Source organism: Dasypus novemcinctus, chromosome 18, assembly GCF_030445035.2.
Source record: "Dasypus novemcinctus isolate mDasNov1 chromosome 18, mDasNov1.1.hap2, whole genome shotgun sequence".
Lineage (NCBI taxonomy): Eukaryota > Metazoa > Chordata > Mammalia > Cingulata > Dasypodidae > Dasypus > Dasypus novemcinctus.
This window is the reverse complement of record NC_080690.1, coordinates 1,058,132-1,079,883: the sequence shown is the minus strand read 5'-3', so window position 1 is coordinate 1,079,883 and position 21,752 is coordinate 1,058,132. Positions and strand designations below refer to the sequence as shown.

Here is a 21,752-nt window from a genome sequence, read left to right as displayed (position 1 = left end):
TTTGCTTAATTCATATTTAATACTGGGGTACAATTTGTACCGTTTCAGATCTGTACTTCAGACAAAAATACTGTCCCTTGAAATACTGTGTTTAAAGGAATTTGAGCATTCTTTCATTAAATTATTTACCTAATATTTGAGTGTGCAAAAAAAAAATCAGTTGGCCATAAACGTGAGGCTGATTTCTGAGCTTTCAGTTTGATTCCACTTTTTGTGTCTGTTGTTGTGCCAGTACCATGCTGTTTTGATTACTGTGGCTTTGTTAATACGTTTTAAGATCAGGAAGTGTGAGTCCTCCAATTTCAAGATTGCTTTAGCTATTTGGGGCCCCATATCCTTCCATATAAATTTGATGATTGACATTTTTATTTCTGCAAAGATTGTTGGGATTTTTATTGGGATTGCATTGAATCTATAAATTGCTGTGGGTAGTATTGTCATCTTAAGGATATTTAGCTTTCCAATCCTTGAACATAGAATATCCTTCAATTTGTTTAGGTTTCTTTAATTTCTTTTAGCAATGATTTGTAGTTTCCTGCCTATAAGTCCTTTATATCTTTGGCTAGATTTATTCCTAAAGATGTGATTCTTTCAGTTGCTGTTGTAAATGGCATTTTTTTCTTGATTTCTTCTTCAGATTGTTCATTGCTTATCTATAGAAACACTGATTTTGAGGTGTTCTTGTATCCCCCCACTTCAATGAATTCATTTATTAGCCCTAGGAGATTTGTTGTGGATTTTTCAGGTTCTCTGTATACAGGAGCATATCATCTGCAAATAGGGTAAGTTTAACTTCTTCCTCTCCAATTTGGATGCCTTTCATTTCTTTTTCTTGCTTAATTGCTCTGGCAAGAACTTCCAGGACAATGTCAAATAACAGTGTCGACAGTAAGCATCCTTGTCTTGTTTCTAACCTTACAGAGAAAGCTTTCAGTCTTTCACCACAGGATGTTAGCTGTGGGTTTTCATATATAGATTTTATTGTGTTGAGGAAGTTTTCTTCTATTCTTAGTGTTCTAAGGGTTTTTGTCAAGGAATGGTATTCTCTCAAATGCCCTTTCTGTATCAACTGAGATGAACATGTGGTTCTTTTTCCTTCATTCTGTTAATATGCTGCATTATATTGGTTTATTTTCTTATGTTGAACCAGCCTTGCACACAGGGAGAAACCCACTCCATCCTGGGGTGTAATTCTTTTAATGTTGTTGGATTCAGTTTGCTAGTATTTTGTTGAGAATTTTTGCATCCATGCTCATGAGAGATATTGGTCTTTAGTTTTCTTATGGTGTCTTTATTTGGCTTTGGTATGAATTTCATTATTTGTATCCTCTTTTTGGTCAGTATAGCTAAAGGTTTGTCAAATTTGTCACTCTTCATAGAATGAATAAAGGAGTGTTTCCTTTTTAATTTTTTGCAAGTTTGAGCAGAATTGGAGTTAAGTATTCTTGGGATCTTTGGTAAAATTCCCGTGAAGTGGTTTGGTCCTGGGCTTTTCTTTGTAAGCAAGTTTTTGATTACTGATTCAATCTCTTTACAAGTAATTTTTTTTTTAGTCAATGTAGACAGTTTGTCTATTTCACCTAGGATATCTAATTTTTTGGCATATGGCTGTTTGTAGTATCCACTTATAGTTCTTTTTATGCCAGTGGGGTTGGATGTAATGTCTTGTTTCACTTCTGAATTTCATTATTTGTATGCTCTCTTTTTCTGTCAGTCTAGCTAAAGATTTGTTGATTTTATTGATCTTTTCAAAGAACCAAATTTTGGTTTTGATGATTCTATTGTTTTTTTGTTTGATTTTTTGTTTTATAATGGGAATTTTATTAGGGGAAAATCTTATAGTTCTGATGCCATGAAATGTCCAAATCAAGGCACCATCAAAGATGCTTTCTCCCCCAAGTTAGCCCTTGCTGACCCTGGGTCCTGCCGCGTGGGGTTCAGGCGTGTGGCAGGCTCGTCTCCTCGGCTTTGAGCTGCCCCGTGGGCTCGGCCCTTGGGGACCCCCACGCCTCTGTGCTCTGCTGATTACAGGCTCTGGGCTCTCTGGGCTCTCAGGGCTTTTGTCCTCGAGCTCCACTGGGGGCCGATCAGGCATCTCCCTGGACCTCTTGGGGCTCCTCTGACTTCCTGCAGCTGTAGGTGAACCTGGAGTTTTCTCTTTTGACTTACTCCTTTCTCTCACACGGCAGCTTCCTTTCTCTGTCTCATCCTCTGTTTATGTAAGGCCCAGCACAAGGACAAAGACCCAACCTGAGCCGCGTCTCACGACGTCCAATCATAATCAACCCAATCAGGTGATCTAATCAATGTCCCTTAATAGAATCTAATGCAATCAAAGGGTCTCACACCCACAACAGAACAGTTCAAAAACAATCTTTTTGGCATTCACCAAATTCAAATAGTCACAGAGTCCAATTATCCTAATTTATAATTTTCTTTTAATTGAATTGCTTTTTTTCCCCAGGCTACTACATGCCCTTCAGGTAACAAAGGAAAAATATAACAAACCCAAATTACCTGGGCCTTGATAAATTTCTCCTAAGGTCAGGAAGAGTGAGTAACATGGATTCTCTGTGTTCTGTTATGGTGAGGAGTCTTGGTATTCAGTGACGGCTGTCCCCATAAATGACGACATTCAAGAGGTGGAAGCTCTTGCTCCTCCCTTGACTTGATCACGGGAGCCGGGACCTGTGGGGCTGACGTGACTCTCTCCAGACGCCACAGCAACCACCTTAGCAAAGCAGTTACTTCCCTGAACTTCTGATTCTATTGTGTTTTTTTTTTTGTCTATTTCATTTATCTCCACTCTAATCTTTATTTCTTTCCTTCTGCTTGCTTTGGATTTAGTTTGGTCTTCTTTTTCTAGTTCTTCCATTTTTGAGATTAGATCTCTGATTTGAAGTCTTTCTGCTTCTTTAATGTATTTCTATCCAAAGAATGAGCCATGTGCACTCAAGAAGAATTTGCATACTGTTTTCATTGGGTCGTGTTCTATATATGTCTCTAAGGTCTATTTGGTTTAATGTATCATTCAAATTGCTTGCTTATTTTCTGCCTAATGTTCTATCAATTATTTTTTTAAAGATTTATTTCTCTCCCCTCCCCCCCACCCCCACCCCGGTTGTCTCTTCTGTGTCTATTTGCTGAATCTTTTCTGTCCACTTCTGTTGTTGTCAGCAGCACAGGAATCTGTTTCTTTTCATTGCGTCATCTTGTTGTGTCAGTTCTCCGTGTGGGCGGCACCATTCCTGGGCAGGCTGCACTTTCTTTCGTGCTGGGCGGCTCTCCTTACAGGGCGCACTCCTTGAGCGTGGGGCTCCCCTACGCAGGGGACACCCCTGTGTAGCAGGGCACTCCTTGCGCGCATCAGCACTGCGCATGGGCCAGCTCCACATGGGTCAAGGAGGCCCGGGGTTTGAACCGCGGACCTCCCATGTGGTAGACGGACGCCCTAACCACTGGGCCAAGTCTGCTGCCCATGTTCTATCAACTATTGACAGTGCTGTGTTAAAGTCACCTATCATTAATCTGAAACTGTGAATTTCTCCCTTCAAATTTGTCAGTATTTGCTTCATATATTTTGGGGCTCTGTTGTTAGGTGCATATATAATTGTTATATCTTCCTACTGAATTGTCCATCTTTGTCCCTTGTAATCATTTTTGACTTGAAGTCTATTTTATTCTATATTAGTATAGCCACCCCAATTCTCTCTTAGTTACTACTTGTATAGTATATACTTTTCCATCCTTTCACTGTCAGCCTAATTGTATCTTTGACTTTAAGCTGAGTCTCTTGCAGAGACCCCATTGTTGGATCATGCTTTTTTTCAATCCATTCTATGAATCTCTGCCTTTTGACTGAAGAGTTTAATACATTTAAAGTTGCCACCAAATATACAAGTCTTTCTTCTGCAATTTTGCTAGTTTGCCTTTTTAAGTTTATATCTTTTTCATCCCTAACTTCTGTTAAAGTCTACATTTATATTTATTTGCTTGTGTTGTATCATATTGATTACCTTCTCATTGCTATCTGGAGGGATATACACACACACACACACATATATATTTCTTCCCCCCCCCCCCCCCCCCCAGATACTAGGGGCCGGGGATTGAACCCAGGACCTTGTGTGTGAGAAGCCAGCACTCATCCCCTGACCTACACTGGCTCCCCTGAGTTGTTTGCTTTGCTTGTTTTGTTTTTTTAAGGAAGCAACAGGAACCAAACCTGGGACCTCCCATGTGGAAAGCAGGTGCTCAAAAGCTTCAGCCACATCTGTTCCCCTGGATATATTTCTCATCTGTTTTCCTTGTGGTTACCATAGAGTTAATATTTAACATCCTGAATATAACATTTATATCTGGTTTAATACCAAATTAACTTTAATAGCATGCACATAACTTTTCCTATACCCCTGTCCCCCTACCATTTTTTGTACTTTTCATTTATATCTTCATATACTGTATTCCAAAAACCTAGACTTATCATAACTTTTATGCATTTGTATTTTGGCACCTGTCGGAAGAAGTGGGAGTTACATGCTAAACAATACAATACAATAAAGCTGGTATTGATGATTATGCAAATGGTTACTGTATTAGTCAGCCAACGGGGTGCTGGTGCAAAGTACCAGAAATCTGTTGGGTTTTATAAAGGGTTATTTATTTGGGATAGGAGCTTATAGTCACAGGGCCATAAAGAGTACGTTACTTCCCTCACCAAAGTCTGTTGCCACGTGTTGGAGCAGGATGGCTGCCGGTCTCTGCGAGGGTCCAGCCTTCCTCTTCCAGCTCCGTGGTCCCAGCTTCCTCCAGTCTCAGCCGTGGGCTGGCACAGGCTCGTCTCTCTCCCCGGGCTCAGCTGTTATGCTCTCCCGACGAGCCCAGCTACAAGCCATCAAGTGAACAGCTTGGCTCTCCCCCTAGGGCTCCAGCGTCACAGCTAAGCTCTCTCCTCTGCTACGTCGTTTTCTGTGTGTCTACTCACCAAGGGGCTGGGGACTCAGCATCCTGCTGGCATGGCCAAATCAAAGCCCCAATCTTATTTAATCAGGTGAAAGTGCAACCTCTGAATTTAATACAAAGGCTTTCAAGCCCAAAGGAACAGATCAGTTTACAAACATATTTCTTTTTGGAATTCATCAATAATATCAAATAAATATCAGTAACAGAAAATTGCCACAATTTGCCAGTTACTTTTACCACAGGTCTTTATTAATTTATGCTGCTTTGACCCCGTGTTTTTCTTTCATCTGAAGAACTTCCTTTAGCATCTCTTGTAGGGCTGGTGGTGATGAGCTGTCAGCTTTTCATGTTTATTTAGAGATTTTATTTATTTCTTCCCCCCTTGTTGTTTGCACTGTCTGCTCTGTGTCTGCTTGTCTTTTTTGAGGCACTGGGAACTGAACCCAGGACCTCCCATGAGGGAGGGAGGTGCCCAGTCCCTTGAGCCACCGCTGCTTCTTGCATGTTTTCTCACTGTGTTTCGTTGTATCTCTCATGGTGTCGCCTTGTTGCGCCAGCTTGCCCTGGCAGCCTTTGTGTCAGCTCGCGGTCTTGCTTGTCTTCTTTAGGAGGCATTGGGAACCGAACCCAGGACCTCCCGTGTGGTAGGCAGGCACCCAACTGCTTGAGCCACACCCGCTTCCCACCTTACTTTGGTTCCTCTGAGAATGTCTTAATCTTGCCCTCATTTTTGAAAGTCTTACCAGATACAAAATTCTTTGTTGGCAATTGTTTTCTTCCTGCACTTTTAATTATTTCAACCTACTGTCTTCTTGCCTCCATGATTTTTGATGAGAATTTGGCACTTAGTCTAATTGGGACGCTCTTGTACATAACATGTTGCTTTTCTACTTCAGCGTTCAGAGCTCTCTGCCCTTTGCGGTTGACAGTGTAATCAGTATATGGTGGGGTGAATTTTTTATACCTATTTATCCTGTTTGTTGTTCTCTGAGCTCCTTGCATGTGCGTATTCATGCTAGAACTTCTAGTGATCTTAATTTTTTTGTTTAGATTCATATTTCCATCTTATACCATTTTCCTTGTCTCTGGAGGACTTGTTTAACCTTTCTTACAGTGGGTCTTCTAGAGAGTAATTCTTTCTACGGTACTCAAGTGTCTTTATTTCACCAGCAATTTTTCTTTAAAGATTTTTTATTTATTTATTTCTCTCCCCTCCCCCCTCCACCCCAGTTGTCTGTTTTGTCTATTCGCTGTGTGTTCTTCTTTGTCCGCTTTTGTTGTCACGGTATGGGAATCTGTGTTTCTTTTTGTTGTGTTATCTTGCTGTGTCAGCTCTCCGTGTGTGTGGTGCCATTCCTGGGCAGGCTGAACTTTCTTTTGCGCTGAGCGGCTCTCCTTATGGGGTGCACTCCTTGCACATGAGGCCCCTATGTGGGGGACACCCCTGCATGGCACAGCACTCCTTGCGCACATCAGCACTGCGCATGGACCAGCTCCACACGGGTCAAGGAGGCCCGGGGTTTGAACCGCGGACCTCCCATGTGGTAGATGGACACCCTAACCCCTGGGCCAAGTCCACTTCCCTCACCTGCAATTTTGAGAGCTATTTTTCCCAATGGAGAATTTTATGTTGCCAGTTTGCTTTACTTCTTTTGTATAGATGCTGCTCCAATTTCTTTCTTCTTGCATTATTTCTAACAAGAATCTGCTCTCCTCCCGTGTGGAGCTGGCCCACGCCCAGTGCTGATGCGCGCAAGGAGTGCCATGCTAGCTGGGGTGTCCCCATGTAGGGCAGCTCCAAGCATAAGGAGTGCGCCCCGTAAGGAGAGCCGCCCAGCACAAAAGAAAGAGCAGCCTGCTCAAGAATGGTGCCGCACACGGAGAGCTGACAGAACAAGATGACACAACAAAAAGAAACACAGATTCCTGTGCCACTGAAAACAACAGAAACGGACAAAGAAGAACATGCAGCAAATGGACACAGAGAACAGACAACTGGGCCGGGGGGCGGGAAGAAGGGGAGAGAAATAAATAAATAAATAAAAATATTTTTTTAAAAATTGCAGGTGAAATAAAGACATTTGAGTAGCATAGAAAGAATTACTCTCTAGAAGACCCACTGCAAGAAAGGTTAAGTCCTCCAGAGAGAAGGAAAATGATATAACAGAAGCGGACAAAGAAGAAAACATAGCAAATAGACACAGAGAACAGACAACCAGGGCAGGCGGGAGGGCGCTGGGGAGGAAGGGGAAAATAAATAAATAAATAAATCTTAAAAAAAAAAAAAACTCAAAGAACAACAGAAACAGCCATCTGCCACTAAATCCCTATGAAAGAAGGAAATTGAGCATCTGAGTAACCTACTATCCTAATCAGATGCCTGGACATGAGCAAAAAACTATGAGTCATACTAAGAAAACAGAAAACATGGCCCAAGGAAAGGAATACATCAAAGCCCCAGAAGTGATGCAGAATGAGGAAACTAATCAATGAGTTTCATACAAATTTCCAAACTCTACTGAGTTGAAAGACAATTTGGCTAAAAAGATGAAGGACATCGAAAGGACATTGGGTGAGCACAAAGATGAATCTGAAAACCTGAACAGAAAAATAACAGAGCTTATGGGAATGACACAATAGATGAGCTCAAAAACACATTAGCAGGAAGTGGCTGCGGCTCAATCAGTTGGGCTCCCGTCTACCATACGGGAGGCTCTGGGTTCATGTCCCGGGGCCTCCTTGTGAAGGCGGGCTCGCCTGCACACTAGAGAGAGCTGCCGGCCCACAGAGGCCGTGGAGAGCTGACTCAGCAAGCTGACAACAAAAAAAGGGAGACAAGCAGTAACACATAAGAGCACACAGTGAATGGACACAGAGAGCAGACAGCAAAACAAGCTCGGGGGTGGGGGATAAAATAAAAAATACAGACACAGAAGAACACACAGCGAATGGACACAGAGGAGAGAGCACGCAAAAAGCCACGGGGGGGGGGAGGGGATTGAAAAACAACAACAACAAAAACACACTAGAGGGAAACGGACTTTGGCCCAGTGGTTAGGGCGTCCGTCTACCATATGGGAGGTCCGCGGTTCAAACCCTGGGCCTCCTTGACCCGTGTGGAGCTGGCCATGCGCAGCGCTGATGCGCGCAAGGAGTGCCGTGCCACGCAAGGGTGTCCCCCGCGTGGGGGAGCCCCACGCGCAAGGAGTGCGCCCATGAGGAAAGCCGCCCAGCGTGAAAAGAAAGAGCAGCCTGCCCAGGAATGGCGCCGCCCACACTTCCCATGCCGCTGACGACAACAGAAGCGGACAGAGAAACAAGACGCAGCAAACAGACACCAAGAACAGACAACCAGGGGAGGGGGGGAAATTAAATAAATAAATAAATCTTAAAAAAAAAAAAAAAAAAACAACACACTAGAGGCATACAACAAAAGACTCCAAATGAAAAAAAGAAAGAATAAATGATGCAGAAGACAGAATCACTGAAATTGCGGAGAGAAGACAGACTGAAAAGAATGGAAATGAAAAAAATTGAGCAGGGGCTCAGGGAGTTGGATAACACAGAGTGCAGCAACCTACGTGGCATGAGAGTTCCAGAAGGTTAAGAGGAGGGAAAAGGGGCAGGAAGCGTATCTGAGAAAATAAGAGCTGAAAATTCCCCAACTCTCATGAAAGAAACGAACTTACATGTCCAAGCAGCACACCGTACCCCAATCAGAATAAATCCAAATAGACCTACTCCAAGACACAGACTACTCAGAATATCAAACATCACAGATAAAGAGAAAATTCTCAGAGAAGTAAGGGAGAGAAGCAAACCATCACATATAAGGGACACCCAGTAAGATTTAGTACAGATTTCTAATCGGAAACCATGGAGGTGAGAAGACAGTGGTATAATACAATTAGGATACTGAAAGAGAAAAACTGCCTACCAAAAATTATTTATTTGGCAAAGTTGTCCTTCAAATATGGTGTTTAAAACATTCACAAATAAACAAACTAAACAGAGCTCACACACAAGAATTCACCTCTGTAGGAAGTATTAGAGGGAGCCTTAGAGCCTGAAAGAAAAAGATGAGAGAGAGACTTGAAGGAGAGTGTAAAAGGCAAAACCAGCAGAAAGAATAACTGAAAAAGTAAAGTGACAGCTGAAAATAAGATGGCACATGGAAGCCAAAGAATAAAATGCTGGATGTAAATAATGCATTTACAGTCATATCACTGAATGTGAATGGACTGAATTCCCCACTCAAAAGATACAGGCTGACAGAATGGATAAAAAACCACGAGCCATCCAAATACTGCTTACAAGAGACTCATCTTGGACCCAGTGATAAAAACCAGTTGAAAGTGAAAGGTTGGCAAAAGATACTCCATGGAAACAGTAACCAAAAAAGAGCAGGGGTAGCTATACTATCAGACAAAACAGATTTTAAATGCCAAAAAGTTATGAGATACAGAAGGCCAGTATATATTAATAAAAGGAACAATCCACCAGGAAGAAATAACAGTTATAAACATCTATGAACCTGATTAGGGTGCCCCAGAATACAGGAGGCAAACTGGCAGAACATTGCAAGCGAATCCGTGGGTGGTACACTCTCAAGTGCCCGTGGCGCTTCCTCCGGGATGGACACGTTGGGTCACAAGGTGGGTCTCAACAAACATAAAAAGGTTGACATTAAATAAAGCACCTATATTGTACATAAGTCATCTTTTCTCTCTTTGCCTTCAGGATTTTCTCTTTATCACTGGTTTTATGTTTTTCACTCCTGACATTGTAGTTTTCAACTCTCCAAGTTACATTTGGATTTTCTTTCTCTCACCACCACCACTACTTAACTTTTTGAACATGTGGAATACAACTAATAACTCTTCTTGTGCCCTTGTCTGCTCATTCTAATACCTGTGTCAATACTGAGTCAGTTTGATTGATTAGACTCCTAATGATGGTATGTTTACTTGCCTTTTTGCAGGCCTGGTAAACTTTCATTAAATGCCAGGTATTTTGAATTTTATCTTGTTGGTGCTCTATAATTTTGCATTATTATAAATCTTGAGTTTCGTCTTGGATGCGATCAAGTTACTTAAAAATGAAGCGATCATCTGGGTCTTTTATGAGTTACTAGGGGAGTCAAGGACTGTCTTCCTTATTAGAGGCAAGACCTCTCCGGGTGCCCCACACAATGTCCCTTCCCGCATTATCTGGTCATGCTGGTCGGAACCGGTATGTCTGCTGTGTGTGTGCATCAGGGGCTGGCTGCTAGTTTTTGAAGACTTTCCCCGGGTCCTGCTCAACGGGTACCTTCTGCAGACTTCTCGGCACAGCTCTCGCTACTCTAGTACTCTCTCCCAAGAACGCTAGCTGCCTTGTTCTCCCTGGACTCTCAGCTCAGGAAGTTTGCCGCACTCTTCCCCGGTACCCTTTCACTACTCCACGGCATAGGAAATTCTCTCCAGTCAGTAAGCTGGAGCAACTGTAGCCCCCCTCACACTGTCCCGTCCCCTCCCCACCCCCATCTCTCAGGGGTCCCTGCCTGTCATTGGTATCTAATGTCTTGAAAACCAGTGTTTATTCTGTCATGGTTCTTGTTTGCTTCTGACAGAAGCGTATATCCTGTCTTTGTTACTCTATCTTGACCATAACTGGAATAACTCCTTTCATACTTTTACTTTTTTCACCTATATCATTATATTTAAGTAAGTTTTTTGTAGACACCGTATGGTCACATCTCTTTTGTCAAAGATCCATTTTGAGTATGTCTTTTACTTGGTGTGCTTACAGTGTTTACATTTAATGTAATTAGTAGTTTGGATTGAAGTCTACCATTTTATTGTCTTCTGTTTGTTCTCTATTTTTCTTTCCTGTTTGCTCTTTAATATTTACATTAGGGTTAGTTGAAAACATGTTTGCATTCCATTTGAAATTGTCTATTATGAATTTTTACCCTCTTAGGGAGTACATAATACATGACTTTATTCTTAGCGTTCCTTCATCTGAAAAATATCTTGATTTCTCCTAATTTCTGAAGGATATTTTCACTGGATAAAGAATTCTGCATTGATATTTTCTTTTAGCACTTGATAAATGCTTTGCCACTTGCTTCTGTTTCCACAGTTTTTCATGAGAAATCTGCAGCCATTCAGATCATCCCCTGCATTTAATGCCTGTTTTTACTTCTGGAGGCTTTTAAGAAATTTTCTTTTTCTTTAGATTTATCCTGTTTGGGGTTTGCTCAGTTTCTTGGATCTATAGCTTTATGTCTGTTGTCTACTATTTCTTCAAGTACTTTTGAACTCCACACTTCATCTCCTTCTGGCCCCAATTGACACAAATGCTAGACCTTTAGTTATGGTCACTCAGGGATCCAAGGGTCTTCTTTTTACAAAATCTCTTTGTTGTTCAGATTGAATGATTTCTACTATATTCAAGTTCAGTGAATTTTTCTATCATTTCCATTCTGCTCAAGTACATCCAGTGAGCTTTTTTACTGCCTTTTTCAGTTTTAAAGCTTCCATTAAAAAAAAAAAAAAAAATATATATATATATATATATATATATATATATCTTGTTTCTTTAATGAGATGGTTCTGTTTTTTCCCCCAGCATATATGTTGTTTACTTTCCAAATGGAATAAAATTCTTCAGCTAAAACAGGAATAATGAGACAAAATGGTTCTGCAAAGTACAACAGAAAAATATTGTTCACTGGTTTATTTTTCCAAAGGAGCAATAGGCTACTTACAAATAAATAGATCTCCAATGATGTATATTAAAATGGCAATCCTTTCATTCTTTGAAATCTAAATGAAATAAAATCCATTAAGGCACATTTATCTGTGAGTTTTAAACTTTCTGGTGTAATGACAAGATTCATTTTACCTTTGTCCCCCCAAACATATGAGCACCAAAATTCTCAAAGAACACTTTTTAGTAAAACAGTAAAAAATATAAAAGTTAAGAAGTGGGGTGGGATGGTACTGTTCTAACTTTTTAAAAAAGTATGTTAGTAATTGCATCTGGGGAGTATTTGTATAATTCTTTAGCATATAATTCCAACACATATCTCTTGGCATTGGCACCTGGTTGTTTTCTCCCACGGGAGGCTCATGGTTCTTTGTAAGCCAAGTAAGCACAGGCTGTCCTTGACTTGGGAGACCCTGGGTCTCCTCTAAACCCTATGGATATGGTTATCTTTGTGCTCCAGCAGTCAGTGCATCGGGTTAGTCAGGTTCTGAGTCTCACGTGACTTCTGTCTTCAGCAGTGTTGCAGTATACTCTTGCATCTGTCCTGAGGGTGCAGCGCCCTGTGGCCAGTCTGGAGCTGGGCATGGTTTACCTGTTCTCAAAATTTGGGGTATGCCAGTAAGGAACAGATCTGTGCTTGGATCAGGGAGGCTGAGCCCTGGGGTTCAGAGTTCCAAGGCGCTTGCTGTGTCTCCCTGGCCTCCTCTGGGCTCTAGTTAATCTGCTCTGTAGGAACTTTTTTTTTTTTTTTTTTTGGTGATATCAGATATGGAGCGCAGGACCTTGTACACAGGAAGCCAGCGCCCAACCAGTGGACTACATGTGCTTCTGCCATGAACTTTTGTTTGGGCTTGTATCAGGGCCCAGGTAGTGGAAGGACAGAGAGAAAAGTGGGGTACCCCCCTCCTTGGGATCACGTTCCCTGAACAGAGAGAGGGAAGCCTCCTGTAGCTTCCGCTGCTGCTCCTGGGACCTGACAGAATGGGGGAGGAAACCACGCCGGGGCTCTCCCTGCCGCTCTGGCCAGGGCGCCATGCCCCTGGACTCTCGCTGCGCCACAGCACCCACTTCCGGGCTTCAGGCCCAGAGGAAAGGAAAGCGGCGCCCTCAGTGCTGACCTGGCTCCACCTGTGGGCTGCCGCATCTCCACGAGCTGCTCCAGCACCCTGGCGAGGTTTTCTCATTGTGATCAGCAGGCGAGTTGGGCGAGACGTGCGCACGGACTCCTGTGGAACTGGAGCCCAGACCATCACTTTTATTGGGAACAGTCCTCACAGCTGCCTGGAGGCCAGACGCTGGGACGAGCACAGCTCCAATGACTCCCTCCTGTTTTGCTTTGGTCACCCTGAGTGAGGTACGGTAAGACCAGATGCAGATCTCCACTCCCGGGAGAGTGGGAGCCTTTTATTGCGCCTGGTTTCCTGACAAGGGGAGCACTGGGCTGGCGGCAAGGTTACCGGCAAATCCATAGCTCCTATAGGAACCAGCAAGGCGCCGGTGGGGTTGGGCTGGCTGTGCTTGAACCTGGTCCTGAAATGGGGTCAGAATGTCTCAGGAGGAAAGAGGTGTCCCCTGGGGACCCCCGTGTCAAGGCGTCACCTCAGGGAAGCGAAAGCTGGCGGGGCCCTGCTCCCTGCCTGTTTAAGTTCAGGGTTTTCAGTTTTTTTCCCATTTCTGTTGAGAAAATCAATCTTTTTCTCTGGGTCCTGCTTCCGCCTATCCCCCAATACTTCCTTTTGCTTTTTAGGTGGTTGATGTGGTAGCTCAAAATATTTTTTCTATTGAATTTGTGATTTCCTCTTTGACCCATTATTTACGTAGGAGTATACTGTTTCATTTTCACATATTTGTGAATTTTCCAGATTTTTTGTTTTTGAGTAGTAATTTCATTCCATTATGCTCCAAGGGCATACCTCATATTTCAGCCTTTTTAAACTTATTGAAGCTTATTTTCTGGCTTCACGTGGTCTTCCCAGGAGACTGCCCATGTGCTCCGGCAGAGAAGGCTGCCGTGTCTGGCAGCTCAACGCCTGGCTCTTCTGCCACCCGGTTTCCATTATTGGAAGTGGGCTACTGGAGTCTCCAACTGTTACTGCTGGAACCTGTCTCTCCTTGCACCTCTGCTGTGTTTTACTTCCTCTGTCGTGGTCCTGAGAGCCGTGGAGGTGATCAGGAGGGTCTCCAGAGGCCTGGCACGGGGGTGCGGGGTTCCGGGTCCACTCACCACCAGGAGGCCATGGGCAGCCAGGGCAGCCAGCAGGGAAGGCCGCACCCTATGGTGCAAGGAGGCCACGTCCCGAGGGTGCTGCGCAGGATCCTGGAGGCCGGATATGGAGCAGCACCTTCCCACACCAAAGTGGCAGTGGACGGATGTGCTGTTTTCAAAATTCATCTGCAAACCTGGCTGCTGAGAGACGAGAGCAACTTGCTGGTGTCACGTATGGACATGCGGCCGCAGGAAACAGTGCCTGTAAGCAGCACTGGAGCCAGACAGGACGTCCACCAGCTGTACCCCCGCCGGACAATGTCCCGCGGTGGACGCCGCACTGTGGCCTTGCCCACGCTACACCAGAGCACGACCCAGAGGCCCTCGAGCCCCCGGGAGGGTGTGCCTGTGCCCTGGTCTCCCCACACATGTGCAGTGAGCATGGGGTTTGAGAACGAGAGCACGGCACAAGGGGTGTGTGTCATCAAATCCCCAAGACCAAGATAAAAGCAGGACCGCGGCACGACTGGAGACGGCGCGCTCCACTGGCCCCTTCCTTTGCCTGCTCTGCCCAGCACATGGGACGAGGCAGGGCAGCTCTGCATGGCAGGTGCAGGAGACGAGGTGCACAGGGGGTCGGGGGCATGTCCTGCGTCCCCAGAAAGGCTGCCAGTGCTGCCCTCCCCCGGGGGCAGCCACACTGACTGAGTGCGGCCCTCTGCTTTAGCTGCCGCGCAGGACGCTCTTCCCTCGGCCTAGGGGACGGGGCCTGCGGGGCTTCCTGAGGCCGCTCTGTGGAGGGAGGCGGCGCCGGGCAGGAGGGGCAGTGGGCAGCACCCTTGCTGGGAGGCCCTGGAGCTGTGGGGTCCCACCCGAGCCTGCGCCTGCCTCCGGGCCCCCGTTGCTGCTGCTGGGCTGCACTGAGGCTGTGGACCTGCCTGCCCTCCTGCCCAGGCCCTCCCCAGGGGAGCCTGCCCTGAGCCCCGGCAGCGCTGTTCCTCTCGCGGCTCCCACAGCACGGGGGCTGCCGGGGGGGCTGGGGCAGCAGTGGCCTTGCCTGGAGGCGCCAGGGCCGGGGCGAAGCGCCCCGGGTTCGAGAGGCCACCTCAGAGCAGAGCAGGGCCCCCAGCAGCCGAGGCTCGGGCCGTGCCACCCCGCCCACTTTTCTCCTTCATTCTTTGGTCTGCGGGAGGCAGGGCAGACAGAGGCCCGTCCTCCCTCGGGCCCCACACCCCCGCCGCCTTGAACCACAGAGCAAGGACTGGGGGTGGGGGGAGAGCCTGCCTCCCGAGATCTGGCTGCACTCTCCCTCTGCGGGCAAACACCACCTCCTTAAAAACATTCAAATTTAAGCAGTCCCCTTCTTTGAGGACAGGCCTCAGGAGCCCACCTGCTGCCCAGGGGACGCTGCATCTACAAAGGTCACTTTAGTTAATTTATTTATTTCTTTACACATAACTGAAAGTGATGTTACAGTACATAAGTTATTTACAACTGTGCAGTAATGTGTTGCAAAATAAATTATCTAGAAGGCAGCAAAAGTACATTGTGAATGTATATAAAACTGTACAGCGCTTACGGGAGACGCTTTTTATAGGATTATTGGCTCTGTAGTGTTTCAAGTTATGTTCTCAGAAAGAGAAACAAAATGCCCAAGATTAAAGGAAAAAATATACAAACCACGTGGATTTGACTCCATTAAAAACCGCAGTGGACAGCCCGGCTCCGCCCGCGGGTCCTCCCTGGGGCAGGCGCCCCGGCCGCGTCCTCGCGCTCCTGCAGGGCCCAGCCTCGCCTGCCGGCTGCCCGCCCCCAGCAGGAGGCCTCCGTCTCTGAGAAGTGGACGTCTTAACTGGTTTTCCTTTAGTTGATCAGAACGGAACAAGAAATTCAAAACACATTCCTTTCTGCAGCTTCTGAACTGTCGCTGAGCTGCCGGAATACAAGGACGTGGGCCACACGCAGGCCCGTGGCGTGACGGTGCCCATCCTCGGCGGCCGCCGGCTTGTAAGGAGACGCGCTTCCGCTCCCGGCATTGGCCTGGAGGCGACAGGGCGCTGTGAGCAAAGTGCAGTTTCTCTCCTGGCTTTCTCCCACCACGAGGGTCAGCTCTGCTCTCACGGCCGGGGGCTCTCGGCAGGCGCGGGGTGTGCGCGCCCAGTGCTGTCAAGCCGGCAGCAGCACGAAGTCGTCGTTGACGTCAACCATGGGCACGTAGAAGGACGGCACCTCATGGGCGCAGAGCGCCTTGTGCCCCGCGGGGTCCAGCTCCTGGGCCTTGAGCTGCCACTCCATCCTCTGCACCGCGTTCAGGGCCGCGGCCTCGTGCTGCTGCCGCATCAGGAGGCACGTCTGCAGGGACAAGGGGGCAGGTGAGGGGCGGCCCCGGTGGGCCCCACGGCAGGCGCTGAGACCCCACCCCGCCCACGGCAAAGGGGGGAGGCCAGGCCGGCCCGTGGGCAGGCGCGCCCGCGAGCCCACCAGGTCGCCTGCCCCTTTGTCTCTTTCTGCCCAGGCCCCACGGGTCCCCCAGGCGCTGGCCTGTCATCCTCCAGCTGCTGAGGATCCTCCGCTTTGGCAGCCAACAGCATCCTGTTAGAATTTAACCGTTCTGCTTTCAGTATTTTTTGCTTTATAATTATGTCATTTATGGCCAATAATGTTGGTTTTATTTGCATTTATAACAGTAACTGCACCTTTAAAATGCGTTTAATTTTAAAAAGGATATCTAGCTAAAACGTGCTATTTAAGTACTGAATATTCAGTAGGTAGAAACAAAGTCTCCTTAATGTTGAAAACTGAAACACCTGGACCCTGAGGCCTAAGGACAAAAATGGCAGAAATTTTAAACTTTATTACTTCAAAGATAATATTGAAGATGTTACACTGAGACTTATAAAAAATGTTATAGTTCAAGGAAAGTAAACATCAGTTTTAAGAACCAAAACGCTTCAGTGTAAGAGGTATGGGATATACTTTTAATACCAGAAGTTAAATTTAAACAATATTGAAAGTTGAATTGCCAAGATCAGTAAGAACTCATGAGTCCGCTGGAATGGCCTAGAACAAACCCCTGCAGTGCACAAGCGCCTGCACCGCTGGGGCAAGGCTGTGCGGGTCCCCGGCCGGGGCTCGGGGGCCAGGTTGGAAGCCGGCCAAGCACCAACAACCTGGCAGAACCAGCAGTTCCTGTACTTGACGAAAAAACTAATCTGGGAAAAATTTTAAGCCCATCAGGAGATGCTAAAAAAAAAAGAACATTTCTTGGAAAACTGGTTATTAAAGAGAAAGCATCGCAGAACTAGAGGGAATAGACTCTGCAGTGTCATGCAGCCCCTGTGGGCAGGAGGCTCGGTTTCTCCGGGTCATTCAGGGGAGAACACGGGAGCGCGTCAGCGCCTGCACTTAGCGAGGTGCAAGGAGGACGGCCAGCGGGCCAGGTGCCACAAAGTCTTGTCTACCCAAGCCGAGGGGGCTCTGTGTCGCACCAGCACCATGCGCCTCGGGGTGCAGACACGCCTACCCCCATGGAGGCGAACCAAACCACGTTAGACCAGACGCCCAGAGCCAGGAAAGGAAGCACAGGCATCGCGGGGAATGCTGACGCACCGCGGCCACCGTCGTGGAGTCGGGGGGCCGCGGGGTATGCTGACACACAGTGGGGCTGGTTCCAGTTCAGGGCGAGCAAACTGTGCTTTGTGGCCAGTTTTTGTTCGACCTGTGAGCAATGCTTTCACATTTCCATTGGGTGGGAAAAAAACTGAGGAGAGTAGCAACATTTTGTGCTACGTAAAAACCATGAAATCTGAAAGCCAGTGTTGAGCTACAGGTTCGCATGGCCACACCCACTCTTGGTCACTGTCAACGGCAACTGAGTGGCCATGGACCCCAACAACGCGCCAGCTGCTGACCTTGTTCTGGGCCAAGAGACGCAAGGACAGGACAAACTCTGGGGCTCTGGGGACACGGGGGTTAAACGGCCTGGGCAGGAGACCCTACCTGACGGCACAGGAAGTAATCTTCTCTTAGGGGTGTCTCCTGGAAAGATTTTAGGGGTGGCATGTCACGCCTGCCTTAGAACAGTTCACTTAAAACTGCCACAGAAGGGGGGAAGCAGAAACGATCCGTATCTCAAGCTCTCCAACCTAACGGCGGCCACTAGTGGCAGACCAGCCCCTCCACGTGGCGTCCTCCACCCAGTGGGCTCCGTGCGCAGTGACACACTATGAGGTGGCTCTCGGACCCCTCCACCTGCAGGCACGGGTCTACCTCCTTGGGCTCGTGGTATCATGTTCCATTAAATCATTGACTCCTGGGTTTGCAGTTTACTGGAACATTCCAGGGAAACCTGTACATGGCTTTGCATAGCTGCTCTATTGCTTCCTTAACTTTTAAATAAGTAAAAGTGAAACCGCTAGGTTAGGGGGTGAGAACATTTTGAAATTTGACAGTCATGGCTACAAGCACTTACCACCGGCCACTCCTGGCCCTGTCCAGCCTCCCGGTGCCTTCCAGGGAGACCACGGAAGCTGGTGCTGAGTTGTGTACACTGATGACGTAGCAAAGGGCCTGCATTTTATTTCCTTCTTTGTGAACTATCTCTTATATAGTTTGCGTATTTTTTCTGTTCTTTTTCTTATTAGTTTACACATTAAGGAAACTAGATCTATGTGGCATTTTTAATGCATAGAAGTCTAATTTAATGTAGTCAAAATGTAATTTCTCTCTTGGAGGAAAGTCTTCTCTGTATGTTTGTAAAGCTTTCGGTTACTACTTACGGCTTCACTAAAGACCTGTGTTGGATCATGTCGGGTAAGTTTCTGGTGGAAGGCAGGAGAGGGTCCGGCCTTCCGCGGCCCCGCGGAGCTCCCCCGTGCCCAGAGACGCACGGCCCACGCTGGCATCCGGGACCACTTCCTAATGGGACCTGCGCCCTGTCCGCTGCTCCCCTGTGAGCCCCTGGCCGCCCGGCAGCGCGGGCCCCCGAGGAGGCGCTCCGTCCCCAGCAGCCCTCGGCCTAGCGAGGGCCACAGCAGGAGGGGAAGGCCCTGCCTGGCCCCAGGGCAGGTTTCCCACCAGGCTGTGCCTCGGAGACCTCCTAAGGGGACAGGAGGCCGCTGCTCTCACGGCAACTCCAGGTGGACACACTCGCACCTGCGGAGGGGCGTGCTGCTCACTGGCTCATCGCCACCTCCCACTGCGTTCTCTGGTCTATTGCTCAGCTCGGCACTTCCAGAGCAGGGCTCAGAGGAGGTCCCCGAGTCGGGCAGCTTGCCCGGCCGCCACCACACCTGGGCAGAAGGAAGACGCTCTAAGGAGGCGGGTGGGGCGTGGGGGCCTTGGCTGGGCGGGGTCTGGCGCCGGGGGGGCGGGTACTGACCTTCATCCGGTCGTACTTGTCGTCCACGTCCTGCAGCCAGGAGATGAACTGGCGGGCGTTGAACCGGTCACGCACGGATTTGTTTTCATCGCCCTGCAGAAGGAATCCCACGTGGGGTTACACAGGAACGAGAATGCGGGCGCAGCAGGTGCCGGGCTCCCCCTCCATGCCCAGGGGCACCAGCACCTGCGTCAAGGCTGCCGTCTGTGACGTCCCCGGCCGGGCGTGCCCCAGCTCAGCCTCTGCACCGGCTGCCTGCCGCCCCGGCGTCCTCTACCAGCTGACCCGCCACGTGCTGGCGACAGCACCGCTCTACCCTCGGGGGTCTCCGCCCGCCCTCCCTGAGTCGGCCGCACCCTGCACCTGCTGCTGGCAGGGAGCAGAGGCGGGCAGCAAAGCGTGTTTTGGAAGAAATGGTGGCAGCCTAAGCTTTGGCTCTTCTTTTAGCACTCAAAAACAAACAAAAATATTACTTAAAAGGAAAACCTGCTAATTGTACTTTTGGGTGCAAAAAGCCAAAATTTCAGGAATTTTCAACCCCCAAATTAACCATGTGGTCCTTCCTTTATATAGTTTGTTGAGTAAAATTCTGCTTTAAGGAAAATTTATCACCATGCTCGTTTAAGACATACCCCTAAAACCCATATGCAAATGAGTAGGAAATCTTGAATGCACTAATAAAATTTACCTAAAAATCCCAAACCCTCCATGTCGCCACACATGTGCAGAACCCAGCGGCGCTTGGCAGCTGCCTGTCCTCTGGGCTCTCCTGGCAGGATGGCTAGAGGGGCTACCCTCCAGGAGCGGCACAGGCAGAGCGCCCCCAAAAGCCCCTGATGCGGGGTGAGGAGAGGAGGGGGGAGCAGAGAGCTGAGCCCGTGCCATGGGGGGTCACAGGAGGCTAAGCGGGAGAGGGACGTGTGCTTGTTCCGTGAGCGCACCCTGGCTCAGGTGCAGCGGGCTGGACAGCAGCGCGAGGTGACGAGGGGTGACGACGTCACACTCGGAATGGAAGAGAGGGCGGTGACGCCGCCGGCAGGGGTGACCGGGCGTCTCTGTGGAGAGGCTGGGGGCGTTGACAAGCCTCTGGAGGGAGGGGAGGCTGAGAAGGGCAGTGCCAGGCCCCAGCCCTGGAGCGTGGCAGGGACAGAAGGTGCCAGAAGGCAGGGAAGCGCATCTGTCAGGCGCACTGATAGCCAGGGGAAAGGGTAACTGCAGGCAGCAGCACGGGGGACACAGAGTGACGGAACGGAGCGGACGATGAAGTAAAGCAGGAAGCCGAGTGGGGACTCCAGCCAGCTCTGGGGAGGGGTCCTCAGGTGAGCCCAGGGAAAGGCTGCAGAGCGACTCCCCCGCTGCTGTCCCGGCCCCAGCCGGGAGCGAGGCGAGACCCCCCAGCACCAGCAGCCCCCACCGCTTTAACACAAGCCGGGCGGTTTAAGTGGACATGGGTGAGGAGGGCAGCGCCTTGCGCTCATCGGACCAGGCTTTAGAGGAAAACTCCAGCCTCCCGGGGCCCGAGGCGCCCTGGCTCCTGCCGCTCGGCCTGGCGGTGGGCGGGGCCCGGCGGGGGTCCGACCTGGCTCTCGAGCGGCATGTTGTAGACCTCGGAGTCTAGCAGCATGGTGCAGGCACTGAAGGGCACGGCCTGGTTTGCGATGGTCCTCGCCGCCCGGCAGTGCACACGCAGGATCTCCTGCTCACAGGACACGATCAGCTTCTCCTGCAGGAGAGGGGGGTGAGCTGCGCCTGCACCCGGGCGCCTACCCGCCGCCCGGCCCAGGGCCCGCGCTCACCCGCTCGATGCTGTGCTGCAGGCGCAGCTTCCCCCTCACGGCCTCCTGCTGCTTGAACAGCTCCTTGAGGGGCTCGGCCAGAGAGGGCGGGGGCGCGATCTGCAGGCAGAGCAGAGGGCGGTGAGAAGTGGCTGGCCCTCAGCGCAGCGCCAGGAGTGAGCGTCGCACAGCAGGTCACACTCAGCGGCCCCCACAAGGCCACCTCACTGAGGCCCGATGCTCGCGGGTGGGGGTCGACGGCCCACCCACGGAGCACAAGGTGGATGTGGGGGGGGGGGGCGCCCGGGCACGGGGCGGAGGGAACGGAACAAAGCACAAAAGGAAAAAAGGTATAAAAACACACACACAGTGTTCAAGTACGAAAAAGAAAAACAGAAAGGTGAAGCCGAGCCAGAGAGCCTGGTGTGGGGGCGGGGTGTCGGAAGCAGGATTCGGTCCGTGCCCCGAGCGGGCACTTAAACCAGGCAGAGGCCGCGCCGCCTTGACAGCGGGAAGTGGGAGCCAGCGCCCTCTGCATGGGCCCCGCCCCCACCCGTGCGAGGCCCCGCTGTGCGCCGGGCAGGAAGGAGGCTCTGCGGAGTTGATGAAGAAACATGCGCACAGGCTGCACGGCGGCCCTGGGAGAAGAGGCAGGTGCCCGTGCCAGGGCGCAGGA

The 21,752-nt window shown here is 48.9% G+C and overlaps 1 protein-coding gene across 5 annotated transcripts in view; it reads right to left on the bottom strand.

Moving 5' to 3' along the window:
- Positions 1 to 15,343: 15,343 nt before the first annotated feature.
- ANKRD11 (ankyrin repeat domain containing 11) overlaps positions 15,344 to 21,752 on the bottom strand; it is a 250,617-nt gene continuing 244,208 nt past the window's right edge. For 4 of the 5 annotated variants that reach the window (XM_071209031.1, XM_058279557.2, XM_058279558.2 and 1 more), the window contains 4 exons: positions 21,098 to 21,196; positions 20,881 to 21,024; positions 19,302 to 19,394; positions 15,344 to 16,273 (listed from right to left, as the gene is read on the bottom strand). In XM_071209031.1, the coding sequence (XP_071065132.1) occupies positions 16,088 to 16,273; positions 19,302 to 19,394; positions 20,881 to 21,024; positions 21,098 to 21,196 (522 nt within the window). In that variant the 3' untranslated portion in view covers positions 15,344 to 16,087. Of the gene's footprint in view, positions 16,274 to 19,075; positions 19,213 to 19,301; positions 19,395 to 20,880; positions 21,025 to 21,097; positions 21,197 to 21,752 lie in introns of all 5 variants that reach the window. The other variant, XM_058279560.2, reaches the window with a different exon arrangement.